Source organism: Malaclemys terrapin, chromosome 2 (genome assembly GCF_027887155.1).
Source record: "Malaclemys terrapin pileata isolate rMalTer1 chromosome 2, rMalTer1.hap1, whole genome shotgun sequence".
NCBI classification, from domain to species: Eukaryota; Metazoa; Chordata; order Testudines; family Emydidae; genus Malaclemys; species Malaclemys terrapin.
In genome coordinates, this window is record NC_071506.1 from 266,989,727 (window position 1) to 267,007,617 (window position 17,891).

The following is a 17,891-nucleotide window of genomic DNA, read 5'->3' on the forward strand; positions in this document are numbered from 1 at the left end:
CTGCTTTTTATGAAGAGACAAGGTGGGTGAGGTAATAGCTTTTATTGAACCGACTTCTGCTGATAAGAGAGAGAAACTTTCAAACTTACACAGAATTCTTCAGGTTTCTTCTTCATCTCTTCTTCAATCTTTTTATGAAGACAGTTCTTTGCATCCATGTATACATATTATATATTAATCAGGGCAGTTCTGCAAGTGAGTTGGTTTTATGTAATGTAACTGGCACTGAATTACCCAAGAAACACAATTAAGCAATATTGCTTGTTGCAGGCTTTCCCACCACATAATTGACCACAAGGAGAGTTTTGCCCCAAGCCACAGGCAAAAGTGCACAGTGGATATCTAGGTCAATTTTTTTAATGGTAGAGCCTTCCATGAAAGGCAAACTTGTGCTACTTAGAGCAAACAACTTAAAAGCACATTTTAATTGTATACATTTCTGCTTTTAAATAACATTTCAATGAGTAGCATTACATTTATGCATTTTTGGAATGGAAGATTGGCACTATAAAGTAATCCATTAATAATAAATAAAACAAAAACCTTTGAAAAACTTGAACATTCCAGCAGGTTTCTACTGAAAAATGAGTGAGAACTCACTGGGAAAGTAATGCTGGTTTATATTTCCCATAGCGTATTCTGAGGACTGATTGTGCTGATAGTTTCCCTTAAGATGTATAGAGGTTGTAAACAAAAGGCAAACAAGTTATTGATGTGATTTGTTTTTTCTTTTTAAATACTTTGGAGTATATGTTCGCAAAGGTTGCTCTGTAGGAGACGTTTTCTGAAGAGTCTGTGAAATCCTGGTAATTTTATAGAAGGGTGTTGGGACTGGAAGTATGGTAGAGAGCAATCCTAATTATTCAGGGTATGGGGCACATGAATTGTGAAGAAAGATTGATCAGACATGGACTATATCTTGGGAAAAGAAAAACTAAGGGGGTCCCCATAGAGCTTTGGAAGATCATGAAAGGAATGTATTGATGTCAGTAAGCAGCTTGAGATAGTAACTAATTTGAAAACAAGAGGTCATTGACTGAAGCTGAGGAGGAGACAAGCATATAAGGAATTTGGGCAGCATTTCTTCACACAAAGGATAGGTTAGAATATGGAACAAACTGAAAAAGCCAGCCATAGAATGGTGTGTTATCCGGTCAATAGGCAGCTGGGCAAACATTTGGAAAACGAGGTAAATACAGAGTGAAGAACTACATTTTTGCAGTTAATCTTATGCAGTCAATCCAGAGATGGATTTCAAGAGAAGTGTTTAATTGACCAGATGGTAGTCTTCTGGCCCTTAAAGTTACAATGTAGTTTGACACTAAAGTATAATTTCTGCACAATCTTAAACCAGTCCCATTGTGACTCTTATAGAAGGCTACCTTTTATTAAAGACTTGTCCAGAATTGTTGCATATTTTCCTCAGTTCATTCTGTGTAGTATTTCATGGATGCTCTAGCACTAGTTAATGTACTCGCAATAGAAAACCAGAGTAAAATAAATATAGATCTTGCAATTTGAAAGACCCCTATGGGCAGCTGCATTTCAACACCAGTCTATGTAACACACATGTGCACACTCCAATATGGGGATCCAAGAAGGAGCAAACTGTTTCTTTGAGCAAACTGTTAAACACAGCACTGAGTGGCATTTTCAAAACTGCACTTGATTCAACAATTGTCTTCCAAGTGACTAGCTTAGAGCAAACTAGCTTCTGGCACAGATGCTGGAAACAATGGATTGTCCAGAATTGTGACATTGTGGAATAGCTAAGGTTGGGTGGGGGTCATAGAATTCCCTTTATAAATTTGACTTAGAGTTGCCAAAACCAATATCCCTCTGTATGCATGTATATATGGAATGCTACAGTGGTCATAGTTGATGCTGATATGTTAGTTTGAAAGGGTTATATGTAGCAGTACCTTTAGTGTGACCATAACATTAATCATACAGGTGTCATTTTGGGTTTTAAAAGTAATCCTCTATTACCTACATCCTCTTTTCAAGTACAATAGCTAGGATGGAATCTTGTACAAAGCAGAAGACCATCAACTCCCACTGAGTGGGAGTATCTAAATGTTAAAATAAACCCAGTCCTGCTAAGAGTAGAATTCCCTTGGCTTAGTAGAAGTCAGCACCCCTTTACATCCAATTAGTGATGATTGGTTTCTGCATTTTCATGCTGTCAATTGACTGTGTATGGCAGAGTTTTCTCTAGTAGTCAATTAAAAATGTACACAAATTTTATCTCTGCAGTTACTTATTCTTCTGCAGTGACCAAGAATATTGGCTTAAAATTGACATAGCAGTACAGAATCTCAAGCCTTACAAGACAGTTGAAATTGTAGTAATTTAGGGTGGGCTGGCTGGGTGTGTATTCCCTCTACCCCATACAGTTATACATGGGATATACAAGCTGACCTGTACTTGATAACTTAAATCATTTTCCTTCAGAATGCATGATAAATTCAATATACAGTATTATCTAATAGTAATAAAAATTGTGTCTCTATATAGTATTATATGGCATAGTAATATTTGTCTTATTAAAATTTTGATATATTTTATCTTTTTTCATTATTGTGGTTTAATGTTCTTTTCACTGTTTACATGCCTATTTTTCCTGTTAATTGTGAAAAACAGAGATTGATTGTGGATTTTTTTTTTTTTAAATCTTGTGTATATTTTGACGGGGGTGGAAAGTTTCTAGTAGGATTAGAGTAAAATGTATTGCTATCTGGGTTGAAAAAGTGACTATAAGCCTTAGGGCAGGTCTACACTACAGGGGAAAGTTGATCTAAACTACTCAATTTGAGTTACGTTAGTAGCGTAACTCAAGTTGACATAGCTTAGATCTACTTACCACGGGGTCCATACTATGCTATGTCGACAGGAAACGCTCTCCCATTGACTCCCCTTACTCTTCTCGTTCTGGTGGAAGACCAGAGTCGATGGGAGAGTGATCGGCAGTTGATTTAGTGCGTCTTCACTAGACCCGCTAAATCGACCCCACCGGTGAATCGATCATTGCAGCATCGATCCACCAGAAAGTGGAGACAAGCCCTTAGATTTAACCTATTATTTTTATTCCCATCCCCAGATACACACCCTGGAATCCACTTTTTGCAAAAGAGTGGGATAACTGGCTTTCACTAAAAACTCCAGTTTGTATCTATGATCTCCTGTATTAACCTTAAAAATTATTGAGGCGGGGCATTCCTCCTCAAAAGTGTTGCAGCTTCACCTAGTCTCTGCCAAGGCTTTTCTCTGTTTTTTATGTCATGACATTAAGTGACCCTCTCAGCCAATAACAGACCTCCAGTTCCAGCAAATGAAAATTTCTTAAATATTGACAGTTTCTCTCCATCACCTTCAGTTTAAAAAAATGTTTTTACTCCAAACATTTTGTTTACAAGTGTATTTTATTTCACTTGCATTTGAGACAAAACGGGATAAGGAAGAAAGAAGAGGTCCCACTTCCTCCCTGCGGAGCCCTTTATGGCTGGCAATGGGGTCTTTTAGCCTTTGTCCAGTGAGGATCATAGATGGAGTTGGAGTTATAGCTGGGGTGCCACTGAAACTAATGATCAGTGACCTGGCAATATTCTCCCAATATATATACGCACACTTGGATCAGACATCTGACTTTCATTGCTGTCATACCTTTGTCCTTAAGGGTTTTTTCGCATATACTATTTTTCACTATTTCATAAGATTAAAACATGCTACTCCAAAATGATTCTTTCATGGCATGCCTCACAGACTGCAAATACAGCCAAGTACATGACTGAAGCTAAAAGGCTGCCAATCAGCAGTATCTTACAAATATTAATTGGACCTCTTTCAGCTTCTAGCAATATCCTTGAAAAGAACTGACCTAGGGGCTCTTCAGGACTGTTTCCTTGGAGATTTTAATAAGACAGGTTTTAATCTGACCTAACAAGACCCTTTCCCCTTCAAGAACTAATACAAAATCTTTATTATATAGTAAATATAAAAAGATACATTAGAGAGGGAATAGCTCACAGGAATGAAATTGAACACCTACATGGCACAAAAAGAAATGCATATGACAGGTCATTTTCTGTATTCCCTTTAGTATTCCATTTTTTTCTATTTGGATGAGAGCTTATTCTCACACAGCTCATCTCCTCCTCCTTAAAGATACAATGGAAGTCCCAATAATCCCATGTTAGTAACTCACACTCCAATGTCACAACTATGTTACAGAGTAATATAGATTATCTATCTATCCCTCTTCCCTGTACTAACTGAGCACCTCACAACCATGAATGATTTTATCAGGTGGAAGACATTTCCAGACCCCACCCCTGGCATGGTGCCCACTGGAAGTTGGCATCCAGGCCCATCACCTTGATTGCCCACCCCTGAAAACAGCTCTGGATTTTATCCTCACTATACCCCTGTGAGAGAGAGAAGTATTCCCTTTTACAGATGATGAACTGAGGTCACAGGGTAGAGTAAATGATTTTTATAATAATATATGGAGATATACCTATCTCATAGAGCTGGAAGGGACCCTGAAAGGTCATTGAGTCCAGCCCCCTGCCTTCACTAGCAGGACCAAGTACTGATTTTGTCCCTGATCCTTAAGTGGCCCCCTCAAGGATTGAACTCACAACGCTGGGTTGAGCAGGCCAATGCTCAAACCACTGACCTATCCCTCCCCCCCTTTACCAAAGGTCACACAGGAAACCTCTGCCTGAGCCAGGAGTTGAACCCAGCTTTCCTGAGTCCTCATCTAACACCTTAACCCACCCTTTAATGTTCTTTGTGAATAAGTTCACATATAGTTTAAACCATTTTTGTCTTTTTCTAGAGCATTTGCTGATATATCTGAAAGTGGTTCCTAACATGAACATCTTCCTTAGTGTAACACAGATGGTTAGCTCAGTGAAGACACTGGACCCATTATAGGGCTTTTGCCCTAGGCTTCAGTGTAAGCATGTGTGAGGATATTGTGTAATAAATAAAGTCATGTTTTAGTTGTTTACAAACTTCCTGTAAAGAAATGCTGCTGTTATCAGGGCCTGCATTTTGTGTGTTTGTATACTGCCTGGCACACTGGGACCCCAATCCTGACTGGGGGCTTTGGGCATTAGTCGTATGAGTAATATTAATATCCTGTTTGTTTAAATATTGGGAGTTGCCAATGGGACCTTGAGACAACCTACTGTAGTGGATCGTGACTAGCTCATATCTGTTATTTACTGTATTACTGGATACTCTACTGATGTGACTCTCTGCAGGCCAAACATTTAACCCTTTGGGGGCTGCTGATCAGGCGCGCCACTGCCTAGTGCCAGTTCCTACATTGCTGCCCAGGGGAGGAGCAGGGGTTGGAGGAGGGTTGACCCTAAACTTCAGAAACTGTTTCTCTCCTTGGGGCAAAATATAATTCAACTTGCGTCTTTTCATGTTTTCTCTCTGTTTAGGCTGCTAACATTTTCTGATGTGGATTGTTTGACTGCTCACTGTAAATGCCTTGATCTTTTAAAAATGTTATTGTTAATTCCCAAATGCTGGATTCTGCCCCCTTTACTGCTACTGGGTATCGGTTTCTGATGTGTGGTCCTAATGAGTTCAATGGGAGTCAGGTACTGCTCAGCATAAATAGAGATGACAGAAGCTAAGGTGTATTCTGTAAAAATGCTTACAAATTCACCTCTCGTATTACTGCTGCTACTACTACAGCAGCTACTCAGTCTCACAGTAAATTTTGCTCTTAGATACATATAAAACAAACACAGAAATCTCTTATTAAAAGGCAGCCTATGGCAAGCAGAGACCATATTTATTTCATGGAAGACCTTGGCTATGAGGTAAAATGTAGTCATAGGAGAAAAGACAATTCTTTATCCAGTTTAGACATTGCCCTTGTAACTTTATTTCGTGAAGCCAGTGGCATTATATGACAGAGGGATATGTGTTGGTAGAGAGCAGACACAAAGCCTTGCCTTATTGACATATTCTGCTTTCTCCTTTCCAGTTGTCTGTGTCTGGATTTGAGCCAGTGCTTTTTAGTCTTTCCTATATGATATAGGTTGTTTCCAAAGACAGCATACTGGTATTTTTATCTATTGGTGGAGAGGATGGGTTAATGGCCTAAGCAAAACCGTTGCAATATTTAGGTGTCCTTGGAGTCATAGGTTCAAGTCCTGATAGGGCTGACTCAGCTCTTCCTTTTTCCACTGTAGATAAATTGAGTTACCTGTAGCTTGTGTGTGAGCCGTTCAGATGAGACCTATAAAAATCTGCAGTCCTTTCAGCTCTGTGTGGATGTGAAGGATTCCATGGCCGCACACTGTGTATGAGCAGGATTTTGACCTAGTGTCCCTAGATAAGATTTCCCTTTCTCCCACTACAATACCTCCTTTCCCAGGGATGTCTGCATGGCAGTGATGCTGTATGTAAAGTGCTTTTGTGTCCTCCAGGATGAAAAATGATATCTCTTATGTCACTGTTCTGCATTTCCAGGTGGAAAGGGAAAACCTCAAAGTGATGAAGACCATAAATTTATGCCACGAAAGCAATTAGGAAGACATAGTCAAATAGACACAGGGCAGTTAGGCATCCAGCTCCCCTTGATTTTGAATGTGAGTTGGTTGTGTAACTGCCCTTAATGCCTTTGAAAATCTCCTCCTTAGTCTAGAATTGTGACTTAGGCTATTCCATAGATCAACACACAATATAGTGGAGCTTATGTACTATGCTACCAATCTGGCATATTTAGAATAGAAAAAGCCCTCATCACTCTTGAGTTTTATTAGAGGAATAGTGAGATATATTTATTTTGGGTTTGGCACAATAATGGAATAGAGGTGAAAGGTGTGGTAGTGTTACCTCTTGCAATAGAACTCCCTCTTCTGCTCCGAATTTTCTTGTTCCACACGTTTTCTTTCAAAGCAGCAGCCCATTTTTGCAGCACTATGTTCAGTTGATCAGTCTCTCTAGGCATTTATGTAGGCCCCATTACCATAGTCTTTAAGCATTTCCCAGTCGTGTTTTTATTTTATTTTTTTAGAGCTGCAAAACAATTTCTCTGTCCTCCTCTGCCTGTAAGAGTAGCTTGAGGAGGTAGTAATGTGTGTGTGTCTTGGGGAAGGCAAGGGGGTATTCTGTCTGATCTTCCTTCATTATCTTCCCTCCTCTGTCAACTAACATAGTCTATGATGAGTAATGGTGTATACCACACCACACCAAGTCTGATCTTCCAAGCACTTATGCTCAGGTTCAGCAATTCACTTAAACACATGCTTAGCTTTAAGCTCACTAGTCCAATGGTCCTACTCATGTGCTTAACTGCTTTGCTGAATCAGGGCCTTATTACCAGACATTATTACCAGGCACGCTACCAGGGCTGTAATCCTGTTGATGATAGTGTCTAGCACCCTATTCAGCACCATAATCTGTACAATAGAAAGGAAGGAGCTCAATGGCTTATTTAATGCACCTTTAAGATTTTTCTGAATGTTGATTCTCAAGAGGTTTGAGAAATGTATATTGTAAAAATCAACTTTTGCCTGCCATTGAAATTTTCATAAAAGGGGGTATGAAAGCCTGTCTGAACATTGAACAGTATCATTGGATTCCTGCGCAAACCTTTTCCCCCATGGATTACCTTGACATTTTAATCTTAATGCCTAGGCATAGAGGCTGCCATCCTTTATAAAAGTTATGGGTGAGATTTTGAAAAAAGCACAGCATCAGTCTAACTCTTCCCCCACTGTAGCTAAAGGTGAAACTTTGAAAATCCTTCCCTTGCTGTGTGGGTGTGGACTAAGCTACAGTGTTCCCCTTAAAATGAAATATTCACCTTGTTAAAAAGGGGCCCCTGTTCTGCAGACAAGAGGAACAGTTGTTTGTAGTTTTCTGTGGTGCAATCCTCACCTGAATTGATGCTTTCTGTGGAAATTCTAACTGAATCAGCTGTGGTTGAGATATGATATTATTTTACTTTATTTTTATTTTATTTATTACGCTTTTGGGAAGTGTCTTTTCTTTTGATTTCTTGAGGAGATCTTTATTTTTGTCTTAAACATCTTCCTACTTTATCATCAAATACCTCCATTTAAATTCCTGTGCAATATGTACAAGCCCACTGTGCAGCACTTGTCATGTAGTGGCAACCTTTGACCTCTGAGCTGTCCGTGCTATGCCCATTGTATGAATAAAGGTCTATTTCTGATACAGATACAGAAATGCTCCTTTTCAGGAAGGTGTTACAAACTGATATATTTTCTTAGCCTTGGTGATTTGTTTTTAAAGATTTTCATGGTATTTTTGCCCACATTAAAACAAAATTAAACTGTTTTAAATGGCCTTTCTTGAGTGTTTTGAGTGTGAATTTTCCTGAAAAGGTGCTATTGAGGGGAACTGTGGGACTGTCTCTCTTAAAGAGGATGTTTATGCTGTTTATATTAGTATAAACCTGGCTGCATTTGGCTTTGAGACCTTACAATGTCTGCACCTCATGTGATTTATGGTGCATCTTTTTAAAATGTGATAGAACTGATAATGGTAAATGCTTAGGGCTTAATCCTGCAGGTACTTAATATCATGCATATCCCCTGTGCCTGCAATGGGGCAACTTACAGCAGGAAGCATTGCCAGGATGGGTCTGTAGTTTCTAATAAATCTGTTCTGCTTTTGAGAAATATCTGTCTAGGCATCTCTCAGAATTTGTTTTTCTCTGGGTTTTCTTGAATCAATGCTAATTTCTTGAATGAATGCCCTTTTCCCTTATTTTTTTTTCCTATATGAACCTAAAAATTGCAGCTGTCTGCCTAGTCTGCTGAGGGATGGATGTAATAATTTTCAATTGGACTGTTAGCCTAAAGGGAACCCGATAGCAGGAGATTGACAGATTCAGCATGTATTATCTTTTGCTCTTAACTCAGCCCAATTTGTGGTTTGTTACAGGTGCTAAAGAGATTGATATTGCTGCTACCCTGGAGCACTTGAGGGACCAGAGACCCGGCATGGTCCAGACAAAGGTACTGTCAATACATCCACTGGGATTTTAAATACATTAAAGGTATTTCACTGTAGTTATTTTCATGATAGAGGAGAAAGGGCATGACCTAATATAACACAAGTTGCTAGCTGATTACTCTGGTTCCCTACCAACTGTATCTTATTTATGCTGAAGATTTATCTAGGCTACTTTCTTTGATGTTTACTGCTCTTTCTTGTAACATCTTCCACATCTATCTCGATTAACATATATGAAAGACAGTGAAGACAGCAACCTATAGTCTATTAAAGAAAATGCGTGCTAAAAAAAGTTCTTGCTCTAATCTTCAAGGATAGGTTATTTTCTTAGAGTATTTGCAGTTCAGTATCATGCGATATGTAAACCAAAGGTTCCAAATCACTTAAGAACATAATTGCTGCATTCAGTTTTTATGCTGAAAAAGTTTCAGCTTACAGGAAATAGTTCAGGAGGAAATCAAGCCCTTTAAAGGGGAGTAACAGTACACAGGCCTGTTTCTGAAATAATGTGTTTTGCACACATGATGGTTGAAACCCTGTGCTTCCTTTTAAATGCTTGTCATCTGTTCTTTTATATACATATTGCATGGTAGGCTACATTTGTATCGTCTGGTGAAGTGCAATAAATATCATGTACTTGTTTGTTAATGGGCACAGTGTGCAACACAGTCATCAATTTACAAAGAAAAGTGTTATTCTGTTTATATGCATCTCAAATTTGAAATTCATCTTTGCGCTGCTGCTATAAGTAACATCAATAAAAGATGGGAAAATACCTTGGGTTATCCTCACTTGCTGCTTGTTAAGAGCTACAATGATAAAATGAAAGTTTGTAGTTATGTATGACATTGAGGAATCTCATTCATGATGGGGAGACCAACTAAATAGATATCCATACATTACATGGGCAGAAAGTGGCATGGTTTGTTTTTGTTGTCCCAGTCTGGAGCCTGCAATGTGGGTAGATGGACAACAAAGAACAATGATGTGACAGGGTCCCACGATTAGGTAGGTACTGTTGGAAATATCTTCAACATCTGGGAAGTGAAGGTTGCTGCTGGGTAGTTGTGGAACAGATGGTTTTCTGTACCAGACTGTTTCATAACTTTTCTTGAGGAAGTAATGGATTCCTCCCAATCCCATTCATTTCTGTTCCCTATCTAACCTGGGAAAACTGGTGTTGGAGAACTGTCAGGGATATTTTTGTGCCATTTCAGCAGGTGGAGGAAGAATGATGCTTACTGGGTAGTTGAAGTTGTCCAATCTTTATCTGCAAGTGGGGTGGAAAGTACAGTAGAACCTCAGTTATAAACACCTCAGAAATGGAAGTTGTTCGTAACTCTGAAAAAATATTATGGTGGTTGTTTCAAAGGTTTACAACTGAACATTGACTTAATAGAGCTTTGAAACTTACTTTGCAGAAGAAAAATGGTGCTTTTAACCATCTTAATTTAAATGAAACAAGCACAGAAACAGTTACCTTACTTTGACAAATCTTTTTTTTAGACTTTCCCTTTTTTAGTATTTTATGTTTAACACAGTTCTGTACTGTACAGTATTTGCTTTTTTCCATTTCTGCTCCCTGATTGCATACTTAGTTCCAAATGAGGTGTGTGGTTGACCAGTCAGTTCATAACTATGTTTTTCATAACTCTGAGGTTCTACTGTATCACAAATTCTTCTTTTACACTGATTTTCAAATTACAAAAAGCAATAACATACAGAATCTAATTGAGCATGTATTTGATTCCTAGAGAAAATGTAAATCCTGACACATGCTGTCAATGCACCCCCTGTACATGTCAGTCTTTCTGTTGAATCCTTACTCTGGCATTTCTTTCGGTTGAAATAAAAGGGAACGTTACCCTCAACACCACCACCACTACCACCAAAAAAAAAAAAAAAGTTCCTAAACTACAGAGTAGAAAAATGGAATGTAAACTTCTCTGGGCTTGATCAGCTGATCACATGGAAATCTCACTGATCGTTACACTTCAGCATGGTGTTCTCCCCTTAAAACGTGTACCTGGAGAACCTTCATAAATAAAATTAATCTGATGCTTTGAAATACTGAATACTGCTCATCTCTCTTGTCTCTCTCTCCACCATTATCGTCGTCTCAGAACTGCTCAAAATCACTTATTCAAGCTAACATATTGCAAATAGTAAATCTCTGGTTACATGCTAGTGCTATGTTGTCCTCAGATATTTATTTATTTATTTGTATTTAAACCAACCCATGTGCTTTCCCAGCTGAATACAAATAAGGAATATCGGGCTCTTGGAGTAATTTAAAACAATGGATTAAAAACCAGGTTAGAAATGCCAAATTACAGAATGTCCCTAGGCAAATATGCACTGAGTTACTTCAGCGATGTCCTTGCATTTCCAGCAGACAGTGCTCCACATTTTCAATAATCGTGTGAATGATTTGTTAGCAACATATTGTCTATAAGAAACAATATTTTATTCAAATGCACGGTACATAATAAACATAAATAAATTCATCATTCTGTGTTTCTGATGGGCACAATAAAGGTTGTGTGAGGTTTGTTTGTTTTTTTCCAGTGGGAATCACAAAATATTGTTGAAGTGTCACATGTGACATGAAAGAGTAATGAATAAGTATATTCTTTTGGGATGAGAAAATTCTTTCTCTCCTTCTTTTTCCCTTACCATATCTTTCTTCCTGAAAGCTGGAATATTAAGTCAAGGCTCATCACTGTATCACATATAACACATAGCCAATGGTTTTCTTTCCAGTTTTTACTTGGAATCAAAATTAAACACAATTGTATTGCTCTTTTTCTAAGATACTGTATTTATACTGCCTCCGCATTAGAGATAAAACCAAAAATTGCTTTCCAGCTCTGATCTTTATCCCAAGTTTGCCCATCCAGGCTCAGCTCTACTTATTTAGTCTTGTACTGAGCTGTAACACATGTTGATTGTAGCACAGCTGAATATAGATTAACAGAGTGGGTCCCTTAAACATTGCTAAGATTAAAGTTCATGTTATCTAGATGTAGGAGGTTTAGCTTAAAGGTGTGGGGGAGGTAGGTTAAGTGGTTTTGCTCTCTAAAGATTAGCCATGGGCATCCGTGGAAGCTATAGCATTTTGAGTTCGCTGTGCCTGATAGACCTAGCCCTGTGCTGGGGAAACAGCTGTGCATCAGTTGTACCATCCTGTTCACTGCAGTATTGTACGGTTGGTTTTAACCCTAGATTCTCAGGCATATTCTTTGTAGGTTAAGTTGCCTCAGTAATTTAGGTCTGAATCCTCAGGTAGTATAACTTGGTGTAGCTCTATTGAAGTAATCTCCTTGGTCTTCATGTTAGGTTCTCCTGTGGCAGAGTAACTTGTTCTGAATAAGTAGAATTATGTGCTGTGTTCATGTGTGCCCCTACAAATGCATGTCCAAGTGGAATGCCCTTTCTTGCTTCCCACTCTTGGCCTTCTGCTGCTCATGCTGCTCTCTTATGAATTCAGTGTGCTGCATCAGCGCTAGCATCCCATTCCTGCTTCTTCTGGGTGGCCACCAGCACTTCAGATTTTACTTTAATCCAGGTAGACTAATCATAGACTCATAGACTTTAAGGTCAGAAGGGACCATTATGATCATCTGGTCTGACCCCCTGCATGCTGCAGGCCACAAAACCGTCCCTACCCTTTCCTTGACTCTGCTGATGAAGTCCCCAAATCCTGTGTTTTAGTGACTTCAATTGGCAGAGAACCCTCCTGCTAGCGATCCCTGCCCCATGCTGTGGAGGAAGGCGAAAAACCTCCAGGGCCTCAGCCAATCTACCCTGGAGGAAAATTCCTTCCTGACCCCAAATATGGCGATCAGTAAGACCCCGAGCATGTAGGTAAGAGTCTCCAGCCTGACCCTTGTTAGCCATTATACTATTTACCTACCATTGCTCGGTATTCCTCAGCTAATACGTTTTACCATTAAACCATTCCCTCCATAAACTTGTCTAACTTAATCTTAAAACCAGACAGGTCCCTCGCCCCCACCGTTTCCCTCGGAAGGCTGTTCCAATATTTCACCCCTCTGACAGTCAGAAACCTTCGTCTAATTTCAAGCCTAAACTTCCCCACGGCCAGTTTATATCCATTCGTTCTCGTGTCCACATTAGTACTACGCTGGAATAATTCCTCTCCCTCCCTTGTATTTATCCCTCTGATATATTTAAAGAGAGCAATCATATCCCCCCTCAGCCTTCGTTTTGTCAGACTAAACAACCCGAGCTCCTCCAGTCTCCTTTCATACGACAGGTTTTCCATTCCTCTGATCATCCTAGTGGCCCTTCTCTGCACCCGTTCCAATTTGAGTTCATCTTTTTTAAACATGGGAGACCAGAACTGCACACAGTACTCCAAATGAGGTCTCACCAGCGCCTTATACAATGGAAGCAGCACCTCCTTATCCCTACTAGATATACCTCGCCTAATGCATCCCAAGACCGCATTGGCTTTTTTCACCGCCATGTCACATTGTCGACTCATAGTCATCCTCCGGTCTACAAGGTCCTTCTCCTCTTCCGTTACTTCTAACCAATGCGTCCCCGGCTTGTAACTAAAATTGTTGTTAGTCATCCCTAAATGCATCACCTTACACTTTTCACTATTAAATTTCATCCTATTTCTGATACTCCAATTCACAAGCTCATTCAAGTCTCCCAATACATGGGGTAGCTTCTGTATCTGAACGTCATCCTTCCATGCCTAGCAAGGGTAAGCCATCACTCTCTAGGGCTGATTGACAGCTAATACACAAATCGGAGGATCCAATCCTGAAACTGCACGTGTGTGCTAGTTTGGCTATAGCTGTTGCCAGGGTGATTGCACAACTCATGATCTCAGATGTATCTGAGAAGTTATTCTAGTTCCCCTGCCACCCCATTCTGATCCAGGAACTGTGTCCTTAGCTAAGTCTCATTGTGGCACGATAAGGTTTTCTAGTCAATGTAGGCATTGGCTCTGAAATGTACTGGGTGAGGGTGTAGAAGTCTGACACTGAAGTGGGTGAAGTACAAGTCATCATGTATTCTCAGTGGAGTCTGAAATAGCTGGCTGACACATTTTCAGTGTCATGAAATTTTCTTGAAATGTGTCGTTTTGTCAAAACCCAAACACTTTTTTGGGGGAGAGAGAGATACTCACGTTCTTAGCCTGGTAGTTAGAGCACTTGGAAAGTGGAAGACCCAGTCAAGTGCCTGAATCCGAGAGAGCTGGGATGAAAAATTCTGCTTTGAATCAGGGAGAACAGGGACTTGACCTTGCATCTCCAACATCCTGACCACCAGGCTTCTGTCTCACGGATTTCGACACTTGCATCATCAGAGAAAATGGACATTTTGATACAATTCCATTTTTTTGTAAAAAGTTCAAAAGGTTTTGTTTTAGTTCCAAAGTGGAATGAAAACAAATTTGAAAACCTCGACAGTTGATATGAACTGGAATTGTCGTCCTCCAGTTAGCTCTATGCTGAGAGTCCTCCTAGCCTTCAATCCTTCCACGAGCTTTCCACCTGGACCTGGGGTGGAGTATTGTGGGAGACAAAATACAATTGCATATCCTTAGTCCAATCTTCAATAATCACCTTGGGGGCTGTCTGTTTCCAGGAGCCATGAGCTACTGCTGCATTGACTCATATAGTCTGTGGACTTCAAGCCCACTGTGCAGCACTTGTCATGTAGTCAAAAAAACCAGGGGGCTAGAGGATACCTGTACTTGGGACTTCCCTCACCTCTGGAGACAGATATTACCCTATTGAATGGAGGTATTTGTATTGGTGGTTCCAATCCATATTGTACAGAGCACATCTGAGCTATGGTCACAGTCCTTCCCCAACAACCCTGGCTTTCTGGCCCAGTCCTGTTCTATGCAGCTTCTTAATCCTTGTGGTATCTGAGTGCAATTGGCTTGCACATTCTTTCCGTTTTCCTCCTGCTTTCCCCCTTTGTTCCCAGCTTGTTCTCCCTTTCAAAGAGTGATCCTCCGAGCAGCCATAAGAAATGTAGCCTGAAATATTGTATTTACTTGAATCTTTCCCGTGTCTGTTTGAAACTCTGGGTGCTTTCGATTATTTAAAACACATGCAAAATGCGAAATAAAACTTTAGAATACTTCGAGCAGATTCACTATTCATTCCACACAATTTGTGACTTCTTTTGTGTGAACAGACTGGACAGGCAAATATAAAAAGTTTTTTAATGTAAAAAAAAAGTAGATGCAGATTCTAACATTTCAGTAAACTAAATTTCTTAGCAAAATAGTTCGCTTAGAAAATAGATACAAAAATTTTAAGTTTACATATTTTCTCTCTCTCTCTCTCTCTCTCTCATATACTGACTTACTGTATCCCTGTGTCTTCACACTTACTAACCTTGAGGAAATGAAACTTATACCTCCCATGTTTTTAAATGACAGGGTAGTGATTGGAGAATACTTGGTAATTTGTTCCAGGTATTGTGTGCTGAAAAATCAAAATGTTACAGTCATTGTTTTCTTACAGTGTGCATAATGTGGGGAAAGATTTACTGTAGTTACTATAGTCTGGAAATGCTGGGTTAAGGAAGCAAAGGAGTCCTGTCTCCAGTGCCCCACCTATTCCCATACGTCAGTGATGGATATTTAACCAGTTTCCATCTGTCAGATGGAAGTGGATAGTGATCAGTTGCTCACAGACCTTTCTGACCATGCAATTGTAATATGTCATTGTATGCTAATATCCAGCTATAACAACAAGTGCTTCTTGGTGTCTGCTATCTGCATTTTTCTCTGTTAAGATGCCTGAGAGTTGTAAGATCCTGTCAAATGTGGTATATTGCACCAGTAATCTCAGAACATTTTGTTCCTTTCCATTGGAAAGTGCAGTTCATCTTGCATATTCATATTTTTAAATAATATCTTGAGGATGCTTCACAATTGAATAGTGCACCAGGCTTCCTTCCTGGAATGTTTTGTTTTATTATTCAGACTGTGTATTTGTTCTCTCTACAGGAGCAGTTTGAGTTTGCATTGACAGCAGTTGCAGAGGAAGTGAATGCAATACTCAAGGCACTTCCACAATGAGCGGTTCCATCTCCTTGAGGTTCCCTGAGGATCCATCGCTCATTTCCTTATTCTCAGTCCCTGTGAATGTTGTTGGAAACCGTGACCTGACCTTAACTGTGTATCTTCTATTGTAACCACATAGTAATAGGGTCCTTACAAACTTCTATAGCCAGTAAAAGTTCAACAGTTAAAATGTGTATTCTGCTTCTGTTTTTTAAAATTTTAAAAAAGATATCTTGAAGCCTCGGATTAAATGACAGAACAATCCATCTAATTCCTTTCACACCCTCAGAGCCCTGAATTTCACACTTTGAAAGCACACGTTCATGTTCTTAATAGCAAATATACAGTATTGTGGGTAATTAGTGCAGTCAATATATTCTCAGAAAATACAGTGTTCTGTTATACTTTGTAACTTCTCAGAGGCTGAATAAGAAGAGCAGGGGGCCTGAAAAGGACTGGGATTGTTCTTACACAATACCAAGCAAGAGCATGAAACAATGCTGTGTGTGTTAGTAAACACAGGTCTGGCCTCTTGCATAAAGAGCCTGCGCCTTTTCATGCTGGGCTTTGGCAAGCGAATGTTTTCTTAACTGTTGTTTACTTTTCAGCTTTGTGCAATGAATGGGAGAAAATCTGAGCTATAAGTAAATAGGCCTGCACAGTTGTCACAACTGCAGAGAACAAGTCGGTCACATTAATGGGAACCCAATGTATAAAGAGCACAACAACACTTATTATGTACCACTGGCCTAGCAGAAAAGGAAGTGGGATACTCTAACCTCAAGAACTGAGTTATAGGCCCCATATAGCAGCTGGATGAATGGCCTGAGCTGTTATGAAAGCAGATTGTTGATTTTTATAGGATTACTGGAGAGAATGGGAGCTTCTTTATATTTTGGCATTATTTCCTCCTCCCCGCAAAACAGTGTGGTTACCATTCTTTTTAGACCAGAAAGGATATTTCAGTAAACGCATTCCAGGCATTCCTGGCTGAAACAAAAGTTTTCAATCTACATTGTATGAATTTGTCTCTATGCAGACATTGGTTACATCTCTCTGCAATATTTCTGTTCTTTCCCCATTCTAAATTATACATATCATTTTAATTCATTATTATGGAATGAAGAAATGTAGGTAGAATTTCTAAGGTTCTTGTGCTCTAAATTCTTATACCTACTGTTGCAAAGTGATGCTAAAGTATGTCTGGAAACGATCCAGTGATGTAACTTTGCTTAAACACACCCAGATTTTTCATTGTTTGTTTTTGGGGGGAAATTAAAACTGCTGATAGAAACACTTTGATTTATTCGAATGAGGGACTATGGGTAACATTTTCAAAAGTGAAGTGACTTAGGCTCCTAAGAGTAACTCGTTTTTGAAAATGGGACTTAGGCCCCATAGATGCTTTTGAAAATGTTACCTAACATGGTTGTAGTTTCCAAGTTTATATTTTTTCAAAATTACTTGAAAGTGTTGTATGCTTTTAACTGTGCCAGGTTAACAATTTGATTTCATAATTGCAAAATATATCAATGGTTTTAATTGTGGGGTCTTTTGTAAATCTCTATTCAATGAATTGTTTAAAAAATAGCATTGCAGTTTTGCTAAAAGAGAGGCGACAGGCACCTGTTGGAATTAAATAACATGTTGCAATTTTGTGTTGTAGGTATGGATGTTGGTGATTTCTTCTTTTTGGTGATTAAAGAGTTATTTCAAAAAGCGCCAGACGTGTTACTTTTCTATGTATGTCTTCTCAGTGTGTGCTGCTTCTGCTTAATTTGTGCATCCCATTACTCTGGCAGTATAGAGC

At 39.3% G+C, this 17,891-nt stretch overlaps 1 protein-coding gene across 1 annotated transcript in view; it reads left to right on the forward strand.

The window, feature by feature from the left end:
• Nucleotides 1-16,482, forward strand: part of PTPRN2 (protein tyrosine phosphatase receptor type N2) — a 970,322-nt gene extending 953,840 nt beyond the window's left edge. The window contains exons 22-23 of the mRNA XM_054021089.1: nucleotides 8,944-9,017; nucleotides 16,025-16,482. Coding sequence (XP_053877064.1) covers nucleotides 8,944-9,017; nucleotides 16,025-16,096 — 146 coding nt within the window. The 3' untranslated portion in view covers nucleotides 16,097-16,482. The remainder of the gene's footprint in view (nucleotides 1-8,943; nucleotides 9,018-16,024) is intronic.
• The last annotated feature ends 1,409 nt before the right edge of the window (nucleotides 16,483-17,891 follow it).